Source organism: Henckelia pumila, chromosome 3 (assembly GCF_033568475.1).
Source record: "Henckelia pumila isolate YLH828 chromosome 3, ASM3356847v2, whole genome shotgun sequence".
NCBI classification, from domain to species: Eukaryota; Viridiplantae; Streptophyta; class Magnoliopsida; order Lamiales; family Gesneriaceae; genus Henckelia; species Henckelia pumila.
The window spans coordinates 41350268-41378205 of record NC_133122.1 but is presented as its reverse complement, the minus strand read 5'-3'; the positions used below and the strand labels follow the sequence as shown (position 1 = coordinate 41378205).

At 36.1% G+C, this 27938-nt stretch overlaps 1 protein-coding gene and 1 pseudogene across 1 annotated transcript in view; one reads left to right on the top strand and one right to left on the bottom strand.

Moving 5' to 3' along the window:
* Positions 1-19243, bottom strand: part of LOC140888549 (uncharacterized) — a 29086-nt gene extending 9843 nt beyond the window's left edge. The window contains exon 1 of the mRNA XM_073296240.1: positions 18451-19243. Coding sequence (XP_073152341.1) covers positions 18451-19243 — 793 coding nt within the window. The remainder of the gene's footprint in view (positions 1-18450) is intronic.
* Positions 19244-25815: 6572 nt separating this feature from the next.
* On the top strand, positions 25816-27818 carry LOC140892037 (AAA-ATPase At3g50940-like; annotated as a pseudogene).
* The last annotated feature ends 120 nt before the right edge of the window (positions 27819-27938 follow it).

Genomic DNA, 27938 nt, shown 5'->3' with positions numbered 1-27938 from the left:
CATAAACCATGAATAAATTCTTAGTCCTTCGCAAGTACTTAAGAATATCCTTCACGGCTTTCCAATGCATTTGACCGGGATTGGCTTGGTATCTGCTCGTGACGCTCAGAGCATAGGTCACATCCGGTCTGGTAGATATCATCTCATACATGATACTACCTATGGCTGACGCATATGGCACGTGTGTCATCTTCTCTATCTCTTTGTCAGTCTTGGGACACATAGACTTGGATAGAGAAACTCCATAACACATAGGTAGATGTCCTCTCTTGGACCCATCCATTGAAAACATTTTCAATATGGTGTCGATGTAGATTGATTGAGTGAGTCCTATCATTCTTTTAGATCTATCTCTATAGATCTGAATTCCTAGAATATAGGATGTCTCACCTAAATCCTTCATCAAGAATCTACCTGATAACCATATCTTTGTTGACTGCAACATCCCTACATCATTTCCCATGAGTAGGATGTCATCAACATAAAGTACTAAGAATGTTACCGCATTCTTAACTACTTTTTTGTAAACGCATGGTTCCTCCGGGTTCTTGATAAAACCAAAATCATTTATCGTTTCATCAAATTTCTGGTTCCAACTTCTTGATGCTTGTTTGAGACCATAGATTGATCTCTGAAGCTTGCATACCTTATGCTCGCTTCCCATGGATGTGTATCCCTCAGGCTGCATCATATAGATCTCTTCCTTAATGTTTCCATTAAGAAATGCAGTCTTTACATCCATTTGTCATATCTCATAGTCATACCATGCTGCTATGACAATAAGAATTCTTATGGACTTGAACATTGCGACTGGTGAAAAGGTTTCATCATAGTTAACTCCTTGTCTTTGAGTATAACCTTTTGCCACCAATCGTGCCTTGTAGGTCAATACCTTTCCATCAGGCCCAAGCTTTCTCTTGTAGATCCATTTGCACCCAATTGGAACAATTCCATCGGGAGGATCTACTAAAGACCAAACTTGGTTAAAATGCATCGAGTCTATTTCCGATTGCATAGCTTCAAGTCATAAATTCGAATCCGCATCAGAAATTGCTTCCTTGAAGTTTCTTGGATCACATACAATGTCGGGTTCACTTTGATCCCCTTCAAAAAGAAGATCATATCTAATAGGAGGCCTAGAAGTCCTCTCGGATCTCCTAGTAATAGGTGTGTCTTGTGATGATTCTTGAGGTGTAGGATCGCTATTTTGTATCTCGGGTTCTTCTCGAATTTCTTCGAGTTCCATCATCTTGCCTTTCTTATCCAATAAGAACTCCTTCTCCAAGAAGGTGGCATTCCTTGAAACAAACACTTTTGTTTCAGCATGATGATAGAAATAATATCCGATTGAATTCTTCAGATACCCTACAAAATAACATAAGGTGGATCGACTATCCAACTTATCTCCCACTGTCTGCTTCACGTAAGCAGGACATCCCCAAATCCTCAAGTACGAATACTTAGGAGCTTTGTCATTCCATAACTCGTATGGTGTTTTATCTACTGCTTTAGTGTGGACGTTGTTTAACAACAATACCGCTGTTTCAAGTGCGTAGCCCCAAAATGAAGGTGGGAGCTCAGTGAAGCTCATCATGGATCGAACCATGTCCAACAAAGTTCTATTGCGACGCTCCGAAACACCATTCAGCTGAGGTGTCATCGGAGGAGTCCACTGAGAGAGAATCCCATTCTCTTTTAGATAGTTCAAAAACTCGGTATTTAAGTATTCTCCACCTCGATCCGATCGAAGTGCCTTAATACTTTTACCTAGTTTGTTTTCTACTTCAGCCTTGAATTTTTTGAACCTTTCAAATGCTTCAGACTTATATTTCATTAAATATAAATACCCATACCTAGAATGATCATCGGTAAAGGTAATGAAGTAGGTGTTGCCACATTTAGTACCAATCCTAAATGGACCGCAAACATCTGTATGGATCAAATCCAACAGATTTTGACTACGCTCAGGTTTTCCTTTGAAAGGAGATTTAGTCATTTTTCCCTTTAGGCAGGACTCATAAGTAGGTAGAGAGTTAATATCAGACATATCATACATGCCCTCTCCCACTAGCTTGTTCATCCTCCTTGAGGAAATATGACCTAGCCTAGCATGCCAAAGGTTTGCCAGGTTTTGACTATCGTTTTTCCTTTTAATTGTTGTTACCGGTTTATCAACATAATTAATTGGAATTTCTTTTAATTTTAAGCTATATAGATCGTTTTCAAGTTGTCCATTTCCAATCAAACATTCATTCTTGTAAATATTGCAAATCTCATTCACAAAATTGCAAGAAAAACCATCTCTATCAAGCATAGAAATAGATATAATGTTTTTGACCAAATCCGAAACATATAAAACATCTCTCAAAAATAACTTAAAATTGTTCTGCAAAACTAAATAAATGTCTCCTATAGCTTTGGCTTCGACTCTAGAACCATTCCCGAGCCTTAGCTGGGTCTCACCCATCCTTAGCTTACGACTTCTTGTCATCACCTGCAAATCATTGCAAATGTGAGATCCACATCCGATATCCAATACCCAAGAAGAAGTATTAAGCGAAACATTTATTTCAATGTAAAACATACCCTTTGCAGTTCGCAACTGTTCGAGGTATTCCTTGCAGTTACGTTTCCAATGACCGGGTTTCTTGCAGTAATGGCAAACGTTTTCATCTTTTATCCCAATTGAAGCCTTGGCCTTTCCCTTCTTATTTGGTACAATCTTCTTGGGCGGGGCAGAACGTTTCTTACCCTTTCCACTTGGTCCTTTCTTAGAGTTAGAAGAGGAGCCAACCAAGAGTACCGGTTTATCCTTCTTTAGTGTGCCTTCATATGTGACAAGCATATTGACCATCTCTTCAAGGGTGGCCTCTATCTTGTTCATATTGAAGTTCATCACAAAACCGTCAAACTATGAAGGAAGTGATAGAAGCAACAAGTCCGCGCTAAGTTCATGCTCCAAAGTCAAGTCGAGTGTTACCAACTTTTCAATGAGCCCAATCATGCGCACCCCATGCTCACGGACCAAAGTCCCATCTCGCATGCGGCTCGTCATGAGCTCTCTGACGGTGGCATACCTCTCCGACCTTGACTGAGCTCCAAAGAGTTCCTTGAGGTTCTTGTGAATGTCAGCAGCATTCACGGCATCCTCGAATCTCCTTTGAAGCTCATCAGACATCGAAGCCTGCATGTAGCATTTGGCTTTGATATCATGGTCCCACCATAAATCAAGTTTGGCCAACTCTTCCGGACTTGTATTAGTCGGGGCTTCCTTCGGAGGCGGCTTCTCTAACACGTAGAAAGCTTTTTTCGAAGTAAGAATAATTTCAACTTACGGAACCATTCCGTATAGTTTGCGCCAGTCAATTTGTTTTGTTCGAGAATTGAAAATAGTGGATTGCAAGAAGTCATTGTAATAGTATACTGAAAAGAAAACAGACAATAATCAATGATTGTTTAATTAATTTACTAAGACATGAAATATGGTGAATTTTAATTTTATGAATTACACTCCCACTATTTTAACGATTTCACTACCCTCTAGTAAAAACTGGAAACTGTTTTCCTTAGTGAGAACTTGGAGTCCAATTGGCAAATCATGATCCCGAATAATATCAGTCAACCATAATTTTCAAAAGATAGAGCTCAATTACTTCCAAAGTAACCCCCATGTTTTTTTTTACCTCATGTCCAATAAGGGCCCAATAATATGACGCCGTTTATTGTGACATGTCAAGATAACCCATCAATATTAATTTGTGATGGACGGTCGCCATGTGGATCCCCAATAATATGAGCCAATCCCATGGGAGTTCCACCCAACTTACAACATGTGTCGATCCAATGTACAGCTTTTCGACGAACGGGCCCCCCCAATAATATGAGCCGGACCGTATCCGTGGGTAGCATCTCATACATTGATCGTTGATGGAAGGTAGGAATATTTAAACAATATTTAAATTCCCTTTTTATTAATCTTGATATCAATTTTAAATCATATTTAAAATGAGGAATTTTTAATTTTTGAAAATTTGTCTCATCATGCAATTTATGTATGCTTGCGGGATTCATACAATTTAGTCTAAACATGCATACATCAATAATATCATATATTATTTAAGGATGATCGATCTCATTAACTAATCGACCCGTGGTTGCCAATCACGAGTCTAAGTCCAATCCTAGGTTATATGCAAGTATGCAATGCAATTCTATTACATTGAGCTTCCAATTTACATTTCTTCGGTCTTCATTGTCTGCTGGGCCCACCATTTCTTCAAATCTTTGTCTCCCACTAAGTCTAATAAATTTACAATAAATTTCGATGACAAATATGGGATACATTTTTAGGGGTGGGAACGGGCCATAAACCAGGTCCACTTTTATTACATATGACAATCATATTGGGCTATAAACCAAGCCCATTAATAAAATCCAACAACAATAAGACAAATGTAAATTATCTAACATACACCTAAAACATTGGTCATGGCAATCGATCATCCTTTATCCAATAATTAATTCAATAATTAAATAATTGGATAAACATGCAAAGGCATCATAATTTAAAAGATAAAATCATATTTTATCTTATCCAACCATAAGATCATATCTTATCATCAATTGTACCAAAATAATTAATTTCATAAAATTTAATTTAACGGATAAAATTTATAAATTTTCCAAAAATTCAAATTTATCCAAAAATCAATTTTAAAATTTTCGGACTCGAACAATTCGATCCGATGCCTCGTGAACCAATCAAAGACAATTTTTGATCAGATCAAAACTAGAATTTCAAAAAAAAATTAAAATTTTAATTAAAAATTAAAAATAATTTTTTCGGGCTGCCCGGGACAATTTCGGGCAGGGCAGCCTGTCGCTGCCCCTTGGGCAGCGACGATCGCTGCCCATGGGCAGCGCTGCACTGGGCAGCGATCCAATCGCTGCCTCGGACAGCGACGATCGCTGCCCGATTTGTCCATTAAAAATCAATTTTAAAATTTTCGTTTTGTTTCAAAAATCGAGGCTTAAAATTTTGTACAATCGATTAATTTAATCGTTTGATCTGAGCAACCTGTCTCTGACGCCACTATTGGAAAACGTGTTCAGATCAATTAAGAATTGATACCCGGTACAGCGGCAGTTTAAAAATTTTATTTTATTATATGGAACGATTCCATATATGGGTATCAAAACTTTACGATTAAATTTGTTCAAGTAAAAATAAAACACAGTTAAATTTTTACCTCGTCAAGCAAAGGCTTGATTGTGGACTCCAACAGAATTTAATCTGCTCTTCTTGTAAATCCTGGGAACCGATGACAGTCACGATCTAACTCCGAAATTAGGTCCACGAATGAAAAACAGAAACCCTTTGATTGACTGCACTAGAAATCAATCAGAAGTTTTACGTAGAGAATAAACATATATGATCTGTTAATTCGATTTGTAATTTTTCAAAAAATCACAAGTCGAATTTTTTCCAAAAGGGACAGAGGAATTTTCGAAAATCCTCTTGAAAATTATATGTAGTGTTCGAAATTTCTAGACTGAATTCTCTGATGAATTTCAAACACTGCTTACATATTTATAGATAATTTCTAGACTAGATTAAGTTATAATTATATTAGGACTCTAACTCCTTAGGGCCCACAATCCATAACTTAGTCCAACAAGCCAAGCCCGTTGTTCTAGAAATTAATATAAAATTCATCGTGACTCCGATTGATAAACTGGTATCACCAATGTGCACAGAAACCATTTCTGCATCTTTTAAAGTCAAGATAATTTTTCTGAATCCGAATTCAGTGATTTCCAAAAATGCTCATCCCTATGTCATTTTAGAAAATCTCACTCCCTTTTAATTAAGAAGTCCAACTTCTCTTTCATTAAATTTAACTATCTCTACGGGGTTTTAGTAATCCATTACTTGTGTAACCCTCAATGGTTCGGGAATACAGCTAGCCGTGGGCTCACAACTCCTTGTGACTCGGAACAACAATTTCCGACTTACCCATCGAATCATGGTAAGAGCGCCTAGCAACATCGCCCCATGATTCCCTAGGTATTACTGATAGTGCCTGCAAGAACCAGTAGATTTTGGTTAGCATACAGTACGGTCCCTTCAACCAAATATCCCGATCGAATCAATAACCATTGGTGCATCAAGAGTCATTCGAGATTCGATAACTATGCATAACATCTTGGAGATCTATTAGTGATATCGCATGTGTTACTAGGAACACCAAGTAACCTAAAACACATCATTTACTCTGGCCAGAGATTCGTCACACTAATATCTCCTCAGATCGCATAGGATATCCACACTCGCGAGTATGTGGTGAATCCTTGACAACAAAGCATCTACTCCTATATGTGTCGTAACTGTACCCAATCCCGATACCTGATGACCCCAATAGAGTCGGTAAACGAGTCAAAGTACAGTACTAGCATATAGAGTCTCAATGATGTTTCAAGTAATAAGGACTAATGGTGTACAACCAAAACCGCGGACTTTATCCACTCGATAAGTGATAACCACTTGGAAAGTCCGAATAGGGTAGTTCGATCATTCATCATATGAATATCCATTTGCATGCTTTGAACATGTCTATGTTCCATACCAATGAAACGTGGTACTCGGCATCGCAAATGCTAGTCTCAATCTTGAGCGATCCTTATCCTTATTTGCGGACGGCTCAATTGACTAGGAACTGTTTAGAATATACAGTGACTATAAGATGTGTTTCATGATAGCCATCCCCATGTGCTACCACATCTTACATACACTATAGTATATTCAAGGTCTTTATCAAAACAACAATAGTATATCATAATATAATATTATGAAGAAAGATAAAGTCAATGTCATTATAAAAGTGTAAATTATATTAAACAAAAGATTGTTTATACATAGAGTCACAAAAGCCCTTAGCCACAAGTTGGCTAACCGGGCACCCACTCTTTCAACCTCTCCTTTTCCTCTCTCAATTCCTAGGCCTTCTAACTTAGATCTAGGGAGTTCTAGGCATCCTATTGGGAATTCGGAAGTGGCATAGCGATCCCGACGTCGAGGCAAATATGTGCCTAAGTTTTGAGGCAATTGTCATCAGCGGGCTGACGACGGACGCAGGTATAGCTATGGCCTCCTTAAATTATTTAGGAGTATGCAATAGCTTAGTTAAGGCTTTTAGAGCTTAAATAATGATGCATGGGTATTTGCATTGTAGAGTTGATGATAGACTTGGAACCTAGAGCGGGACTGCTAGGACTGCCTGTAGTAAGGTACGCAAGTACAGACTGAGATAGCCAGCGGGTTTTGCATGCTTATATGTTGCATTTGTGTGTCATATTATGCAGCATGTGCATATCATATTGTGCATGTCCATCTTGTGAGATGAGCCATGTAGGGCGGCTCAGCCCTGTCTGGACGGTTGATGTCTAGGGCCCAGTAACTGACGGGTCATGGGTGATTAGCATCTGGGGATACAGTCCACGTCCTATAAGAATGAGCAGTGTCGACAGGGTTTGCTCCCCGGGTTGTACCACTCATGTCCTAGGCGCCATTACTGAGCAGTTATATACAGTTATCCCAGATATGGATACCCTATCATTTGCATGCATCATATTTGTATGTTTTACCCAGTTCTTTAGTATTGAGCTTAGAGCTCACGTCCAGTCTTTTCTGTGTATTTGGACATCCCATTCGACGGAGCAGGTGTAGGTGCAGGATTGAGCACCAGGAGCTTGGAGTAGCCAGTGACCAGTGAAGACAGCAGGATTAGCTGTAGGTTTTGCCTTTAGGCTATTTATTCGATTTGGTTGTATAAATCGAATTGGTTTAACCGGTTGTATTCTGCCGGTCTGTTTTTATTTAAGTCTTCCGCAGCGATTTATTTAATGCATGTTTAATTATGCTCTTAACTCTGATTAGGTAGCGGATCCGGATAGGGTCGCTACATCACTATTATGAAACACATCTTATAGTCACTGTATATTCTAAACAGTTCCTAGTCAATTGAGCCGTCCGCTAATAAGGATAAGGATCGCTCGAGATTGAGACTAGCATTTGTGATGCCAAGTACCACGTTTCATTGATAATGGACATGGAGATGTTCAAAGCATGCAAATGGATATTCATATGATGAATGATCGAACTACCCTATTTGGACTTTTCAAGTGGTTATTATTATTTTAGTGGATAAGTCCGCGGTTTTGGTTGTACACCATTAGTCCTTACTACTTGAAACATCATTGAGACTCTATATGCTAGTACTGTACTTTGACTCGTTTACCGACTCTATTGAAATCATCAGGTATCGGGATTGGGTACAGTTACGACACATATAGGATTCGATGCTTTGTTGTCAAGGATTCACCACATACTTGCGAGTGTGGATATCCTATGCGATCTGAGGAGATATTAGTGTGACGAATCTCTGGCCAGAGTACATGATGTGTTTTAGGTTACTCGGTTTCCTAGTAGCACATGCGATGTCACTATTTGATCTTCAAGATGCATTGCATAGTTATCGAATCTCGAACGACTCTCGATGCACCAATGGTTGTTGATTCGATCGGGATATATGGATGAAGGGACCGTACTGTACGCTAACCAAAATCTACTGGTTCTTGCAGGCACTATCAGTGATATCTAGGGAATCATGGGGCGATGTTGCTAGGCGCTCTTTCCATGATTCGATGGGTAAGTCGGAAATTGTTGTTCCGAGTCACAAGGAGTTGTGAGCCCACGGCTAGCTGTATCCCTGAACCATTGAGGGTCACACAAGTAATGGATTACTAAACCCCGTTGAGATAGTTATATTTAAAGAGTTAAATTTAATGAAAGAGAAGTTGAACTTCTTAACTAAAGGGAGTGGAATTTCCTAAAATGACATATGGATGGGCATTTTTGGAAATCACTGAATTCGGATTCAGAAAAATTATCTTGACTTTAAAAGATGCAAAAATGGTTTCTGTGCACATTGGTAAAATCAGTTTATCAATCGGAGTCATGATGAATTTTATATTAATTTCTATAATAACAGGCTTGGCTTGTTGGGCTTAAGTTATGGATTATGGGCCCTAAGGAGTTAGAGTCCTAATATAATTATAACTTAATCTAGTCTAGAAATTATCTATAAATATAGGTATAGTGTTCGAAAATTGTATGTATTCCATCCTTGAAATTTTCGAAAATCACTTATAATATTCTAAGGGAATTTTCGAAATTCTCTTTTCCTTTTTGAGATAATTCAGGCTGTGATTTTTGTGAAAAATTACATTCTGAATTGACAGCTCAAATCTGTTTATTCTCTTCGATAAACATCTGATTGATTTTTAGTGCAATCAATCAGAAGGTTTTAGTTTTTTCTGTTCGTGGACCTAATTCCGGAGATTGATCGAGCAAGTCATCGGTTCCCGGGATTTACAAGAAGAGCAGCTTAAATTCTGTTGGAGTCCATAATCAAGCCTTAGCTTGAAGAGGTAAAAATATTTAATTGTGATTTTTATTTTTACTTGCAAGATTTTAATCGTTTGGATTTGATACCCACGATATGGAATCGTTCCATATCGACAAAAAAAAATTTTAAAATTTCCGCTGCTCCAGGTATCACATTCGTGTGATCAGAGAATGCGTGTTCCAACAGTGGTATCAGAGCCGGGTTGTTCTTTGATCAAACGATTAAAATTAATCGATTGTACAAAATTTTTAAGCCTCGGTTTTTGGAAAACAAAACAAAAATTTTAAACAAAAATTAAATTTGAACAGGGCAACGGGGCAGCGATCGTCGCTGCCCGGGGCAGCGAGATTACTGCCCAAGGGCAACAATCGTTGCTGCCCAGGGGCAGAGAGATCGCTGCCCAAAAGGGCAGCAATCGTGGCAGCAATCGTTGCTGCCCAGGGGCAGCGAGATCGCTACCTAGGGCAGCCAAGGGGCTGCCCTACACCCCACGTGGGGGCGAGGCTGCCCGGGAACGTCCCGGGCAGCCCGAAAAATTAAATTTTTTTATTTTTCCAGAATTTTAAATTTTTGAAATTTTTGTTTTTGGTCCGATCGAAAATTGTTTTTGATTGTTCCGCGAGGCGTCGGATCAAATTGTTGGAGTCCGAAATTTTTAAAATTGATTTTTGGATAAATTTGAATTTTTGGAAAATTTATAAATTTTATCCGTTAAATTAGATTTTATAAAAATTGATTATTTTGGTACAATTGATGATCAGATATGATCTTATGAAAGGATGAGATAAAATTTGATTTTATCTTTTTTAATTATGATGTCATTGCATGTTATCCAATTATTTAATTATTAAATTAATTATTGGATAAAAGGATGATCGATTGCCATGACCAAATTTGTAGGTGTATGTTAGGTTGTTTACAATTGGTTTTATTGTTGTTGGGTTTTATTAATGGGCTTGGTTTATTGCCCAATTTGAATTGTCATTTGTAATAAAAAGTGGGCCTGGTTTATGGCTCGTTCCTACCCTTAAATATGTATTCCCTACTTGTCATCGAAATTTATTGTAAATTTATTAGACGTAGTGGGAGATAAAGATTTGAAGACAATGGTGAGCCCAGCAGACAATAAAGACCGAAGAAATGTCAATTGGAAGCTCAATGTAATAGGATTGCATTGCATACCTGCATATCACCTAAGATTGGACTTAGACTCGTGATTGGCAACCACGGGTCGATTAGTTATTGGGGTGGATCATTCTTTAAATAATATATGATATTATTGTTGTATGCATATTTAGACTAAATTGTATGAATCCCGCAAGCATACAAATACTAAATGATGAGACGAATTTTTCAAAATTAAAAATCACTCATTTTAAATATGATTTAAAATTGATATCAAGATTAACAAAAGGGAATTTAAATATTGTTTAATTGTTCCTACCTTCCATCAACGATCAATGTATGAGATGCTACCCGCGGGCACGGTTCGGCTCATATTATTGGGGGGGGGGGCCATTCGTCGGAAAGCTGTACATTGGATCGACAAATGTTGTAAGTTGGGTGGAACTCCCATGGTATTGGCTCATATTATTGGGGATCCACATGGCGACCGTCCATCACAACTTAATATTGATGGGTTATCTTGACATGTCACAATAAACGGCGTCATATTATTGGGCCCTTATTGGACATGAGGTAAAAACATGGGGATTGCTTTGGAAGCAATTGGGCTCTACCTTTTGAAAATTATGGTTGGCTGATATTATTCGGGACTATAGTTTGTCAATTGGACTCCATGTTCCCACTAAGGAAACAAGTTTCCCGTTTTCACTAAAGGGTAGTGAAATCGTTAAAATAGTGGGAGTGAAATTCATAAAATTAAATCTCGCCATATTTTATGTCTTAGTAAATTAATTAAGCAATCATAGATTATTGTCTGTTTCATCTCAGTATATCATTATGATGAATCTTCGTAATCCACATGTTTCAATTCTCGAACAAAACAAACTTTCTGGCGCAAACTATAAGGAATGGTTCCATAAGTTAAGATTGTCCTGAGCTCGAAAAAGATTTTCTAAGTGTTAGAAAAGGCTCCTCCGAAAACAGCCCCGGCTGATGTAACTTCGGAAAGGTTGGCCGAACTAGAGAAATAGTAGGACCATGATCTCAAGGTCAAATGTTACATGCATAGATGGACAAGTCTAAATAAGTTTGCCATCACTGCAAGAAACCCGGTTACTGTAAGCGCAACTGCAAAGAATGTATATCGAGTAGTTACGAACTACAAAGGATATATTTCATAAATGTTTCACTTAATACTATTTCTTGGGTATTGGATACCAGATGTAGATCTCACATTTGCAATGAGTTGCAGATGATGACAAGAAGTCGTAAGCTTAGGATGGGTGAGACCCAGTTAAGCCTCGGGAATGGTTCCAGAGTTGAATCCAAAAGCTATGGAAAACATTTGTTTAAATTTTGCAAAAACAATTTTAAGCTATATTTTGAGATAGATGTTTTTATTTGTACCAAGATTTCATTAAAACATTATTTCTTTTTTTATTCTTGATAGAGAAGATATTTCTTGAAAATTTGCGAATGGGATTTGCAATATTTACAAGAATGAATGTTTGATTTGAAATGGACAATTTAAAAACGATCTATATAACTTAAAATTAAAAGACGTTCCAGTTGATTATGTTGATAAACCGGTAACAACAAACAAAAGGAAAATCGATAGTCAAAACCCGGCAAACCTTTGGCATGCTAGGCTAGGTCATATTTCCTCAAGGAGGATGAACAAGCTAGTGGGAGAGGGCATGTTTGATATGTCTGATATTAACTCTCTACCTACTTGTAAGTCCTGCCTAAAAGGAAAAATGACTAAATCTCCTTTCAAAGGGAAGCCTAAGCGTAGTCAAAATCTGTTGGATTTGATCCATACAGATGTTTGTGGACCATTTAGTATCGGTACTAAATTTGGTCACACCTACTTCATTACCTTTACTGATGATTATTCTAGGTATGGGTATTTATATTTAATGAAATATAAGTCTGAATCATTTGAAAAGTTCAAAGAATTCAAGGCTGAAGTAGAAAACAAACAAGGTATAAGTATTAAAGCACTTCGATCGGATCGAGGTGGAGAATACTTAAGTACCGAGTTTTTGAGCTATCTAAAAGAGAATGAGATTCTCTCTCAGTGGACTCCTTCCATGATACCTCAGCTGAATGGTGTCTCGGAGCGTCGCAATCGAACTTTGTTGGACATGGTTCGATCTATGATGAGCTTCACTGAGCTCCCTCCTTCGTTTTGGGGCTATGCACTTGAAACGGCGGTATTGTTGTTGAACAATGTTCACACCAAAGCAGTGAATAAAACTCCATACGAGTTATGGAATGGCAAAGCTCCTAAGTATTCGTACTTGAGGATTTGGGGATGTCCTGCTTACGTGAAGCAGACAGTGGGAGATAAGTTGGATAGTCGATCCACCTTATGTTATTTTGTAGGATATCCGAAGAATTCAATCGGATATTATTTCTATCATCCTACTGAAACAAAAGTGTTTGTTTCAAGGAATGTCACCTTCATGGAGAAGGAGTTTTTATTAGATAAAAAAGGCAAGATGATGGAACTCGAAGAAATTCGAGAAGAACCTGAGATACAAAATAACGATCCCACACCTCAAAAACCTTCAATGGACACGCCTACATCTAGCAGATCCGAGAGGACTTCTAGACCTCCTATTCGATATGGTCTTCTTCTTGAAGGGGATCAAAGTGAACCCGACATTGGATGTGATCCAAGAAACTTCAAGGAAGCAATTTCTGATGTGGATTCGAATTTATGGTTGATGCTATGCAGTCGAAAATAGACTCGATGCATACAAACCAAGTTTGGTCTTTAGTAGATCCTCCCGATGGAATTGTTCCAATAGGGTGTAAATGGATCTACAAGAGAAAACTTGGGCCTGATGGCAAGGTACTAACCTAGAAGGCACGATTGGTAGCAAAAGGTTATACTCAAAGACAAGGAGTTGACTATGATAAAACCTTTTCACCAGTCGCAATGTTCAAGTCCATAAGAATCCTTATTGTCATAGCAGCATGGTATGACTATGAGATATGGCAAATGGATGTGAAGACTGCATTTCTTAATGGAAACATTAAGAAAAAAATCTATATGATGCAGCCCGAGGGATTTACATCCCTGGGAAGCGAGCATAAGGTATGCAAGCTTCAGAGATCAATTTATGGTCTCAAACAAGCATCAAGAAGTTGGAACCAGAAATTTGAGGAAATAATAAAGGACTTTGGTTTCATCAAAAATCCGGAGGAACCGTGCGTGTACAAGAAAGTAGTTAAGGATGCGGTGACGTTCTTAGTGCTTTATGTTGATGACATCCTACTCATTGGGAATGACGTAGGGATGTTGCAGTCAACAAAGATATGGTTATCAGGTAGATTCTCGATGAAGAATTTGGGTGAGGCCTCCTATATTGTAGGGATACTGATCTATAGAGATAGATCTAAGAGAATGATAGGACTCACTCAAGCAACCTACATCGACACCATATTGAAAAGGTTTTCTATGGATGAGTCCAAGAGAGGACATCTACCTATGTGTCATGGAGTTTCTCTATCCAAGTCTATGTGTCCCAAGACTGACGAAGAGATAGAGAAAATGACACACATACCATATGCGTCAGTCATAGGTTATTATGTATGGGATGATATCTACCAGACCGGATGTAGCCTTTGCTCTGAGTGTTACGAGCAGATATCAGGCCAACCCCGGTCAAATGCATTGAAAAGCCATGAAGGATATTCTTAAGTACTTGAGAAGGGCTAAGAATATATTCATGGTTTATGGAGGAAGAGAATTGAAATTATAAGGCTATACCGACTCTAGCTTCCAAAGCGACGTGGATGACTCGAAGTCAACCTCTGGATTTGTATTCATGCTCAATGGCGGTACTGTCTCTTGGACGAGTTCTGTTACGCCTTAAACGCATACAAATCTCGTGTTATGAGATTAATGTTTTTAATGCATTAACAAGTCTCATAATATTATGTTTTGATGATTACAAAACTCGGTTAATTGTTACTAACCATATAAAGTGAGATTTACAGATTAGATTTATTGATGATTAAATTCTTGGAAGCTATTTTGAAGCTATACATGTATTTATAAAGTCTTGTATTGCTCATTGAATGGATGGAACATTGTTAAGAGATATGAAGAAAAAGACAAGAAGAAACCAAAGTATGGAGCAGCAACTTTCGAAAATTACTGGGCATTTCTAGGCATTGAAATCCAATCTTCACCAGTCATAATACTTATGAGGAAGTTTTACATGTACTGTCCAAATTTGAGAGCAATCCAACGGCTAGATATGGAGTTATGATTTTTCCACAAAAGTTGTGCAGTACCTATTTATGCAGAACTTAAAGCGAAGGATGAAGAATCAAATTATGAAATTTACTGGACGTGCTTGAGATATCCAAATCAAATCTCCACCAATCAACATCAAGATCAGGATGTTTTTAAACTTATATCAAAATTTCATATCAATCCAACGGCTAGATATGGAGTTATGATTTTTCCAGAATGGTTGCACAGTACCTATTTCTGCAGAACATGAAGCAAATGATGAAGAATCAAATTCAAAAAGTAACTGGGAATGATTGACGAATCCAAATCAAATCTTCACCAATCGAATTCATATTTGGGATGTTTTACAACCTCTGTCCAAATTTCAGATCAATCCAACTGATGGATTGGGAGATATAAATTTTTCAAATTTGTTGCAAAGAACAAGTTTGAAAACATGATGAAGCGACTTCCGAAAAATACTGGGCATGATTGATTCGTTCAAATAAAATCTTGACCGTTCATAATGCAGATCCAGATGTTTTAAAGTTTCGGTTTAAATTTCAGATCAATCCAACGGTTAGATTGTGAGATATAATTTTTCGACAAAATCCGCTTAGTGCTGGGAAAAAGTAGGCAGCGGCGCCGAACACTTTTTGTCACTCCTTGACTTCTCAACACATGCTCCATGCACTCAAATTAGATTCAAATCTTTTCCAACCATAAATAGAGGCCATCCAAGGTCATTTGGAGATATCCCAACTCATTTTTTCTCTCATTTGCAAGCTATCTTCTCTATCAAAGTGTGTGTGTGATATATTCAAATATTTGAGAGTGTTTGTAAAAATAGTTTGTGAGTTGGTTGTGCTATTGTTGTAAACACTTGAGTGTGAAGCCAAGTGTGTTGTGCTATCTTTGTAAACACTTGAGTGTGAAGCCAAGTATATTGTGTTGAGGCTATCCTTGGAGCCCTTAAGGCCAAGTGTTTGAGTTGTATCGGTGCGGTGATCGTGTTGAGTTGTACGGCTATCCTTGGAGCCATCAAGGCCAAGAGTTGAAGTGCTAGTGGAACTTTGATTAATCGATATTAACCAAGAAGGGGAGACGTAGACGATTTATCGTCGAACTTTCATAAACATCTCTTATCCCTTTTACTGCTTTATTTACATTACGCATTTATTTACTGCACTTATATTTGATTGTTTTAAGTCTTCCGCTTACGTACTTGCATAATTGCTTTAAATTGCAAAAGTTGCCAATATAACCTAAATCCCCCCCCATTAGGTTCTAACAAGTTCCAAGCAGGACACCACAGCGGATTCCACCACTGAGGCAGAATACATTGCAGCATCAGCGGCTGCTAAAGAGGCCGTTTTGATGAGGAATTTCGTCCAAGAGTTGGGCGTAAGTCCTGAAGCTGTTGGCCCAGTTCTGGTGTACTGCGACAACACTGGTGTCGTTGCTCAGGCAAAGGAACCAAGGTCTCATCATAGTTCGAAACACGTACTGAGAAAATACCACATCATCCGGGAGATTGTGGAAAGATGAGACATCACTGTCGAGAGAGTGGCCTCTACAGACAATATCGCTGATCCACTTACTAAGCCCTTGCCAGGACCATTGTTTGACAAACATCGCAAAGCAATTGGATTACGTAGTATGACTAGTTGGATTTAGGGCAAGTGGGAGATTGAAAGAGTGGGTGCCCGGTTAGCCAACTTGTGGCTAAGGGCTTTTATGACTCTATGTATAAACAATTTTTGTTTAATATAATTTACATTCAATTAATGGCATTTTCTTTGTCTTTCTTCATATTGTTATATTGTGATATACTATTGTTGTTTTGATAAAGACCTTGAATATACTATAGTGTAAGTAAGATGAGATAGTGAATAAAGAGAGATCACTATTATGAAACACATCTTATAGTCACTGTATATTCTAAACAGTTCCTAGTCAATTAAGCCGTCCGCTAATAAGGATAAGGATCGCTCGAGATTGAGACTAGCATTTGTGATGCCAAGTACCACGTTTCATTGATAATGGACATGGAGATGTTCAAAGCATGCAAATAGATATTCATATGATGAATGATCGAACTACCCTATTCGGACTTTCCAAGTGGTTATTATTATTTTAGTGGATAAGTCCGCGGTTTTGGTTGTACACCATTAGTCCTTACTACTTGAAACATCATTGAGACTCTATATGCTAGTACTGTACTTTGACTCGTTTATCGACTCTATTCGGGTCATCAGGTGTCGGGATTGGGTACAGTTACAACACATATAGGAGTCGATGCTTTGTTGTCAAGGATTCACCACATACTTGCGAGTGTGGATATCCTATCCGATCTGAGGAGATATTAGTGTGACGAATCTCTGGCCAGAGTACATGATGTGTTTTAGGTTACTCGGTTTCCTAGTAGCACATGCGATGTCACTATTTGATCTTCAAGATGCATTGCATAGTTATCGAATCTCGAACGACTCTCGATGCACCAATGGTTGTTGATTCGATCGGGATATATGGATGAAGGGACCGTACTGTACGCTAACCAAAATATACTGGTTCTTGCAGGCACTATTAGTGATACCTAGGGAATCATGGGGCGATGTTGCTAGGCGCTCTTACCATGATTCGATTGGTAAGTCGGAAATTGTTGTTTCGAGTCACAAGGAGTTGTGAGCCCACGGCTAGCTGTATCCCTGAACCATTGAGGGTCACACAAGTAATGGATTACTAAACCCCGTTGAGATAGTTAAATTTTAAAGAGTTAAATTTAATAAAAGAGAAGTTGGACTTCTTAACTAAAGGGAGTGAAATTTCCTAAAATGACATATGGATGGGCATTTTTGGAAATCACTGAATTCGGATTCAGAAAAATTATCTTGACTTTAAAAGATGAAGAAATGGTTTCTGTGCACATTGGTGAAATCAGTTTATCAATCGGAGTCATGATGAATTTTATATTAATTTCTATAATAACAGGCTTGGCTTGTTGGGCTTAAGTTATGGATTATGGGCTCTAAGGAGTTAGAGTCCTAATATAATTATAACTTAATCTAGTCTAGAAATTATCTATAAATATATGTGTAGTGTTCGAAAATTGTATGTATTCCATCCTTGAAATTTTCGAATATCACTTATAATATTCTAAGGGAATTTTCAAAATTCTCTTCTCCTTTTTGAGATAATTCAGGCTGTGATTTTTGTGAAAAATTACATTTTGAATTGACAGATCAAATCTGTTTATTCTCTTCGATAAACATCTGATTGATTTCTAGTGCAATCAATCATAAGGTTTTAGTTTTTTCTGTTCGTGGACCTAATTCCGGAGATTGATCGAGCAAGTCATCGGTTTTCAGGATTTACAAGAAGAGCAGATTAAATTCTGTTGGAGTCCATAATCAAGCCTTAGCTTGAAGAGGTAAAAATATTTAATTGTGATTTTTATTTTTACTTGCAAGATTTTAATCGTTTGGATTTGATACCCACGATATGGAATCGTTCCATATCGAAAAATAAAATTTTAAAACTTTCGCTGCTCCGGGTATCAAATCCGTGTGATCAGAGAACGCGTGTTCCAACACTGTTCTGGTCCACCAATTCTTAAGGGTCTTCCAACAGCAGGAGTGATTGGAGCTTTAGATTTCTGGCCAGATTTCTTTGAGTCCCTCATCCTTTTTAAGTAGTTACCAAATTGTTTGGTAAGCAAGTCAATGGAGTCATCTCCTAAGTCAGACTCATTTACTTCCTGCGTCAGATCAACAAAATCATTGTATGAGTCGTTAGAAACTTGTAGAGCAATAGACTTATCTTTGTCCTTTCTCCCCATATTCATATCTAACTCATACGTTCGCAATGAACTCATCAGTTCATCCAAACTCAGAATTGATGTATCCTTAGATTCATCAATAGCGCATATTTTCATTTGAAATCTTTCGGGCAGTGATCGCAGCACTTTGCTTACAAGGCGTTCATTTGATATAGCATCTCCTAGATCGATTGCCTCATTTTCAATCTTCCTCAAGCAGCGTTCATATTCATCAATTGTCTCACTTTCCTCCATTCTCAAATTTTCAAACTGAGTAGTGAGAATCCTTCTTTTGGTTCGACGCACACTTTCAGATCCTTCACAGTGCATTTGAAGTTTTTCCCAAGCCTGTTTAGCACAAACACAGTTAGTCACCAGTGCAAACATGTTAGAATCAAGAGAAGTAAATATAGGATTAAGGGCTTTGTTATTCATGTTTGAAGCTGCTGTTTCTTCAGCATTCCAATCTGTTTCTGGTTTGAGGAGAAAATCTCCTTCTCCATCAGTTCTTCTGGGTGGACTCCAGCCTTGTAGCACTCGTTGCCAAGCTTTTTCATCAATGGATTTGATGTAGACTCGCATCCTAACTTTCCAAATAGCATAATTGGATCTATCCAAGGTTGGTGGTCGTTGAGTATTTCCGGAATATGGTATTTCTATAATAAACTCTGTCAAACACAAAAACCAGAATCTCACTTAGTATCGTCAAGTGTTGGGCTTTGATACCACTTGAAAGGGTTTGACGTCTCAATTACAGAAATATCAGATATAAAATTTCAGAGGTAGTGTTATTTTCAGTGTTGTCAACACTTCGAAAAACACTTGTGCAGTGGAATAATTAAACATAAAATAAATAACACAAATATTTATGCGCAAGTAATTAATACTTGTGCGGTGCCTCATGGCAAAATGATCACTAGAAAAACAAACCAGTTTACAAAAACCAACTAGTAAACATATATGAAAACCTACTTTTCTCAACAAATTGAGAAAATAAAAAACATCATAAAAATTAGTAGAAACTATAATAGAAAAACCAATATGATGTTTAACACATGTGCCGAAAAACAAAAACCAAGGAACCACTTTCGAATCAACACTTCACTCGCGTGATTCTTCAAGTGTCTCCAACAATTTACGGCAACACGGTTATTCGGCAACGATCGACAATAAAGTTTCTTCAGAAAAATCTCGATCAACTCTCAAATATATTCTGAACTATTCTCTCTGTGTTGATCTCGCTTCGTTGAATATACACGATAAGATAATTATGATAAGATTAATTTAAACTCATGAGATCAATATAAGCACATGTCAAAGAAAAAAAAAATTCTAAAATTCTCAATTAAAAAATAGCGTGTTATACACGTTCTTTCAGAACCCAAAATTTGATCTTCAATTCAGGCCAAAAAAAACTTTCAGGTACTATAGATGTATATCGAGATATTTAAATTACTAATAATAATAATACAATAATAATAATAAAAATAATAAAACGTCAAAGTCATTTCAAAACAGTTGAAGCTATAATGACTCCCATCCTTTATCGAATGTTCTTAAAGATCATTGTAAGTTTATTATATTTTATAGAAAGATCGTTATTTCCATTTCCATTTTTCTTGAAGATATGAGATACAAGTTTATATGATCTTTAGTTACATGATCTTGTAAAAATTTTCGCAATAAAAATATTTCAACTAGATCAAAACGAAACGAAAGCGTGAAAAATTAGAAATACGAGTTTATAATTCCTGTCAAAAAATGAAAAGACATTTGAAATATATATATATATATATATAGGTAATGTTCGGGATATTGTTAGAAGCTCTCTAAACACTACCATAAACTCGACTAGAAGATTATACTATATTTGTATGGAGCTTTAAATTATATTTTCCAGCCAATTTTCAGGACCGACCGCCGGAAAATGACAGAGAATGCCGGAAATAAATGTGAGAGCGAGTGGGCGCGGCGGAGAGAAGGCGTGTGGGCCCAATAAGACATGGCTAGCCACGTGATTTGGTCTAATGGGCCACATAGACTTTATGTAGGCCCAGATCCGGTTTTTGGGCTTTATACCAACCTTTTTAAATTATATTATTTAGTGGATACGAGCTTTTTCCTTTTAAAATATAATTTACTTTAATATTACTATTCCTATTATAAAAAAATTAATAATAATTCAAACCAGCCATTCTTCTCACCCCACTACACAGGAAATAATTCAACCATCTAATGATTTTGAAACATTTATAGGATGCCCCCACACTAAATTATGACATATGTTATCTGGTTAAAAAATTCAGTGGATTTTTTAAAAGTATTCGTAAAATGAGACTTATTAATTCTTCAAAATTGAAATGATGATGATATATAGAGAAAATAAACGTTAAATATAGAATTTTGTGATTCAAAGGAAGTTTTGAAATTATGTATAAAAAAAATTTCACTAATGTACTAAAAATTAGTTACTCTCTAGTAGGGGTGGACATCGGTCGGTTTGGTTCGGTTTTACTCTATTACGATTCGGTTTTTTCGGTTTCGATTTTCAAAATCTGTGGTCCGAAATCGAAACATTTTATTACGGTTCGGTCCGAATTTTTTTTTGATACGGTCTGGTTTTTTTGGTTGGTTTTATATGGTTTATGTAATGAATTATATTTATTTTACACGACTACAAATATTAGTTTAGTGACAAAAAAAATTATGAATTGTTTAAAATAATTATGGATTTAAAACTAAAATAAAAACCAAAATATAAAAAATTTAATATTAATTTTTTTTTAAAACTAAAATGATATCTCACTTTATGCATGTAATACATAATAGAGAACTAATAACAATAAAACATAAATTATTCCATTAGAATTTACAATATGGACTTCAATTAAAACAATAAAGCGACTATTAAGTTTCATAAAAACCATATTTAATTAAAATAAGCTTACATCTTGTAAGAAAAAAATCATAGAAGTGATATAAAAAAAAAAAAGGCTCATTTGTAAGGCTTAATGGTCAATATCCATAAAATTTTTTATTTTAATCAAAATTCGACCGGTTCCGTTTTTTCTATTTTTCGGGACATAAAACGGAAAACCGAACCGAAAAACCGATTTTCATACATTTGAAAACCGCAACCGGCCGAAAAACCGAAAAAACCGAATTTTTCGGTTCGGCCGATTTTTTTCGGTTTTAACCAAATTATGCCCACCCCTACTCTCTAGGATTTAGGCTCAAATCAACACATAATCTGACCGACCATTAGCACAGAAAATCTTATGAGATTATTTAACGGGTCAATTTTGTATGATAGATAACTTATCTATCCGACTTATAATATTATTTTTTGTTGTAAATATAGAACGATTTTAGTCATCTCACGAATATAAATATGTGATATTTTATCACAAAATACCTACTCATCTATAGAATAAAAATTTTAATACAAAAACCCACGTGAGATAATTTCACCGGTCATTTTTATAAGAATCTCTTATTCGATTTAACAAATGAAAAATAATATTATATTTATATTAAAAATATTATTTTTCAATATATATTAGATCAACGTATCTCACAAATATAAATATCTTCCAATGTCTCAATTTATTATTTATTATTTAATTAAAGGAGGGAATAAAACATTATTGCTAAATTGGGAACGTGATTGGACTTGTTGGACCACAGAACATACGTATTTTCCATCAATCATTGTCACCAGACACAGTATGCTCCACACGAGATTTTATATCCTTTTCAAATAATATTTTTAACAGTGAAATTTTATATTGATTTTGACCCATGAATAACATGAAATCCAAGATGCGAAACCTTTCTCATATAAAATAAAATAAAATATAATTGTTGTATTATTAAAAAAATTGCAATTATTTAATATTAATAAAAATTATTAAGACCATAAATGTCTTGTTTATTAAGGATTCCGAGGTTGACTTATTTAAAGGTAGCAATCATTAAGGACATAAAACATCTTGTCTAGCTTGTCAGATTTTGATAGCGTATTTAATTAAATAATTATATTAACTACCAATTTGTTTAGCTTAAAAAATCTTTAAATTGTAATGTTTTTTTATATTTTATTTTAGAAGTTTGTTAAAGTGACGGTTCATTTTGATTTTTGATTTTATTTTTTTAAAAAAAATCATTTCCCGTTTATACATGATCGGAGAAAGCATCTTTCATGGTGTAAATTTGACCAAAGTTAATGGCAAGTACATATGAAGGATGGTCCCCCAAGAATAAGAAAATAAATAATGAGAAAGCTTCATCTGAAACGGCTCGATCTATTAATTGAGGTAAACAAATAATATTGTTAATATAAAAAGTAATATATTTACATTGATTGAGTTAGATAGAAATGTGTCTAATAAAATCGAGACGTGAAACGGTTTCATAGGAATTTTAATTTATTTACAATACAATTTTATTTTTCAAATTATATTAAATACTTCTAAAATTTTTAGAAAAATATCTTAAAATGTTAGCATTTATTAAAATTTGAATTCTATATCATTTTAAATGTTTAGAAAAAAAAATTACATGTTTTTTGACACATCAATCGTCTAAATTTGAAGATATGTCATGCATGATCAACTAGTATATATATAGATATGGACCTGCTTTTTGTTCCTCTATTCTTCAATCATTATCCTAGTGAGATAATTCAAGAATAGAACAAAATAATTCCTATGCATTAATTTCTATATGATTTTACCTTTTTAGTTAATGTAAATTCTTCCATGCCAAGTCTATATTGATACCTATTAATTCAAGTCACTTTAATTAATCACACTTTAATATCCGGACAAAGAAAATAAAATTCAACGGCGTATATCCCTACCTACAGGTCTTAAATTTTTATTTACAAAAATTTGATGAAAAATATATGATATGCAATATGTTCTACACTTCTACTCGCACAAAAATAATCTGAGACTGGAGGGCATTAATTATATTTTCAAAAAAATTCTCCATTTCGAAAAATACAATATGAAAAAGATTCAATATATCTTAATATATATATGTATGTATGTATGTATGTATGTATGTATGTATGTATATATATGTTATGTATATCTTTTAAAAAATCTAAGCAGCGAAGTTGAATGAAATCATGAAAACAACTAGTGCATAAAAAAAATTTATGCACACATTTCATGTGATGTAGAGCTCCTAATCAAATCCTAGAAAGGTTTGAGTTCATATGTCACGAGCTATGATTCTTAGACTTTTCTCTTATGGTACATAATTATCGCTTGTTTGTGGGATGAGATAATAAATTATAAGACAAGATAAAATAGTTACTTGTTAATTATAATTATCGTAAAACTTGAATTAAATATAAGATAATACAAAGATGTTGAATCCCATTATACGTACCAAATACATGCGATAACACACGAATTAGGTATGTGGAATCATGCTAACACGATTACGATTACAAATACAAAACTTTCAAAAACCTCAGTTGGCATGCGATTACGTAATCAAGAAAACTATTCAGATAAGAATTAAGAAATGAAAATGTCAAGCATGATTTAATCACACACGAAAGAATGGCAGACACCTTTTCTTTTTCCCCTGTAATAAATGGATAAACGTCAAATGGGCCTCACCTCCAGGCCTCTTTCCAGCTGGGTTACAATAATTGGACCCTCTAATGATACGGGCTGGCCCATCTCCAAGACGTGTGTGTCTAACTTAAATGAGTCACATCAAATAATGTAATATTTACACCACCAATTGAATTGAAGTAACCCCAGCTCACCCATATTTCGCCCAAAAACCGACATAAAATCGACTATTATGGTCGGTTAATTATGAGAACCAAAACGAACCGATTGTTTATAAGGTTAAAAAAAAAACTAATAAAAATATATGTAATCAGTTTTACGGTAGTCCAATAAAGAAGTAATATAAATAACACAATGGGACGGATTTTTGATCGACCTAATTGATGAAAAAGTATTGATTTTTTTAATATCAAAAATATTATTTTTAATTACATATATGAATCTGGTCGATTCATCTCACGGATATAATTCAAGAGACCTACAACAGAAATATAATAAATGTATATACAATCATTTTAGTCTCTTGATATCAAAATAAATCACAAAAAAAAGTATATAAAAATGTTTAAAATGCCAATCCATAAAAGTTTGGTTAGCCTGAGTTAATCGGTTCTCAAGAAATTGAGATAAAACTAGTTAAATTGATTTTCCAATTTTTTTAATAAAAAAACGAAATAAGTAAACCAAACTTTTGAAGTAAATGGATGTGATCGATTATTTCGAATCAACCAAAAAATTTCTCCTCTATTCTTAGCGTAACCATGAATTCAGTTTTCTTCGGTCTTCACAAGCATTGCAACATAATTTTGGGCCCTGATTTTTAGTAAGGACCTGATCCATGAGTCCACAGACGTGTGGGCCATTGTATTGGGCTGGTCAACTCAGGTAGTCATAGTAGGCCGAAATACGGCCATTGTGTTGACTTCTTGTAGAATTTTTGCCCCTAAAAAGTAGAAAAAAAAATGCATATTATGTTTTGTTTATTTTAATAATTTAATATAATTTTTTTAACACTTACACAAAAATTTATAATTTTTTGGCCGAAAGTATTATTTTTATTGTAAATATGGCCTATCTCACGAATCTTGGTTTAAATAAAAACCTACTGTTTATATCACTGTAATCTTGAATTTTCAAAATAAAAATAAAAACGTCGAAACCAGAAATTTAATAATTTTAATACATCTTCTCCAAGAATTACCATAATGAATAGATACTCGACTATCTATATTGAAGGAAACTAGTGTGTTTAATGTAAGTAATAATTGATATAAGATATTTACTTTGTACAATATATCAAGACGCGTGCGATTTTCAGTAAAGTCGATATTACCCATATGTCAGATCCAACGAATCAACGACCAATTTTTTTTTTTAAGTTAGATGTTCGCACTTTCATTAAATCTAAACCGTTGCCTATTCCAAAGCACAACCCAAGTAGGGTACAAACTACAAATCCGCGATTTTCACTTGGACCTCAAGTGAGTAAATAAATTTCTTGCTTTTCTCATTCTTCTGAAAGAGTTGCCAAAGTCCCACTTCATATATATTCAAGAATCTCACTTTCTTCAACATCAGTAGATTAATTTTACTTTTTTTCTTCAAAATTTGGAACAAAAATATGAAAACTTCGAAGAAAAATATGAATTCACAGATCAAGTCACCGTCGAAAACGAAGACGGCGATCTCCGTGGCGGCCTCAGCAGCTGCTACCGCCATGCTGCTTGGCTCCATCGCCAGAAGCTTACTCCCCTACGAGCTAAAACGAAATTTGGCCACCAAATTCTACAATTATTGCGCCTCCAGATTCGATGATTGTCGCGCCACAATCACCAACGAAATAACCGTAACCATCTATGAATTCGACGGCCTAATCAAGAACCTGCTTTTTGCCTCCGCGGAGATTTACCTGGCCACCATCATCAGCCCCTCCGTCAAGAGATTCAACGCTTTGGTGCCCGTAAAAGAAACCAAAATCCACATTTCAGCGGGAGAAACCGAAGAAGTAGTGGATGAATTTTGTGGGTTCCAACTCACATGGAGATTAATGGTCAAAAAACAAACCAGACCGGGCCAAATTCCAGGCCAGGCCGGGCCCCGTACCACCAGATGTTTGGAGTTGATCTTTCACAAGAAGTACAGAAACCAAGTTCTTGATGAATACTTTCCTTACATTCTGGGAAGAGCAAAAGATTTGAAGGATGCAGAAAAGACTCTGAAATTGCATATGTTGAGAAGTGATTCGCCACGGATATGGCAGGCTGTGAATCTAGATCATTCGTCGACTTTCGAACTCTGGCGATGGATGCTGCGACAAAGAAGATGATCATGGAGGATCTTGACAGGTTTCTGAAGAGGAAGGACTTGTACAAGAAAGTAGGAAAAGCATGGAAAAGAGGCTACTTGTTGTATGGTCCCCCGGGGACAGGGAAATCGAGCTTGATTGCGGCAATGGCTAATTATCTCAACTTTGATGTTTATGACTTGGAATTGACTGATATCAAATGCAATTCCGAATTGAAGAAGCTGCTGATACGCACCGCGAATCGTTCCATACTCGTGGTGGAGGATATTGATGTGTCCATTGATCTGTCTGATAGAAAAGCATTAACCGAACCGAAGCGAACAAGTTCATCATGTAATGAAGAACCAAAGGCAAGTTTTCTTGAAAACTTGTCATATCCTTATTCAAAGTTATTCATAGAATATACACTTGAATAACCTACTGCAAGTCTGCAACATTCAGTCGAAATCGCTAGAGAAACTTTATATATACTTTTGGTGCTGTGCATTGTAGGTTACCTTGTCAGGCTTGCTGAACTTCACTGATGGGTTGTGGTCGAGCTGTGGAGACGAAAGAATCATCGTTTTCACGACCAACTACATAGAAAAGCTAGACCCAGCATTGCTACGCCCCGGTCGAATGGACGTTCACATTCACATGTCATACTGCACGCCTGGCGGCTTTAGAATACTACTCTCAAACTATCTTGGGATCGAGGATCATCCCCTGGCATTGAAGGCGGAAGGAATGGTGGAGGAAGTGAATGTAACTCCAGCCGAAGTGGCGGAGCAGCTGTTGAAGCACGACGATCCCGAGCATACCCTCCAAGGCCTGATGGAGTTCCTAGAGAACAAGAAACTGAGTGAAAAAGAAAGAGTGGTTGAAGAGGAAATACTTGAAGGAGAAGGTGTGAAGATGAAACTCGCGGACGACGACGCGCCTAACAAAGAAGTTAAAAAAGTGAAGGGAAAGGGAGATGGGATTGAAGAATTGAACAAGAAGAACAAGGCAGACGTGAGGGAACAAGTGGTGAAAATATACGAGGCTGTGAATGCTTTGAAGAAGTTGATGGGAATAGTTGGAGGGGAGAAAGGACTCGAATACATCAAATACTCCGATTCGGTTGTTGAATCTTCTGGTGCTGTGATCAAGCCAAAATCCAGGGGAAATGATGTTTGAAAAAAAAAAAAAAAAGACAGATGTTAAATCCACAACTTTCTATGCCTTTATTTAGGACTAGATGCTTCAACAGTTCATTAACTGCAGATTTTTTCTTAGGTCCCCCAGCACATGAACAAAGATTACACAAGTTTATCTTTTCATTTACTCCAACATCTTTGTTGTTTGCCTGAATGCAATCTTCATTTCTATTTTCTCACAAAAGATGAAAAAAAAATAT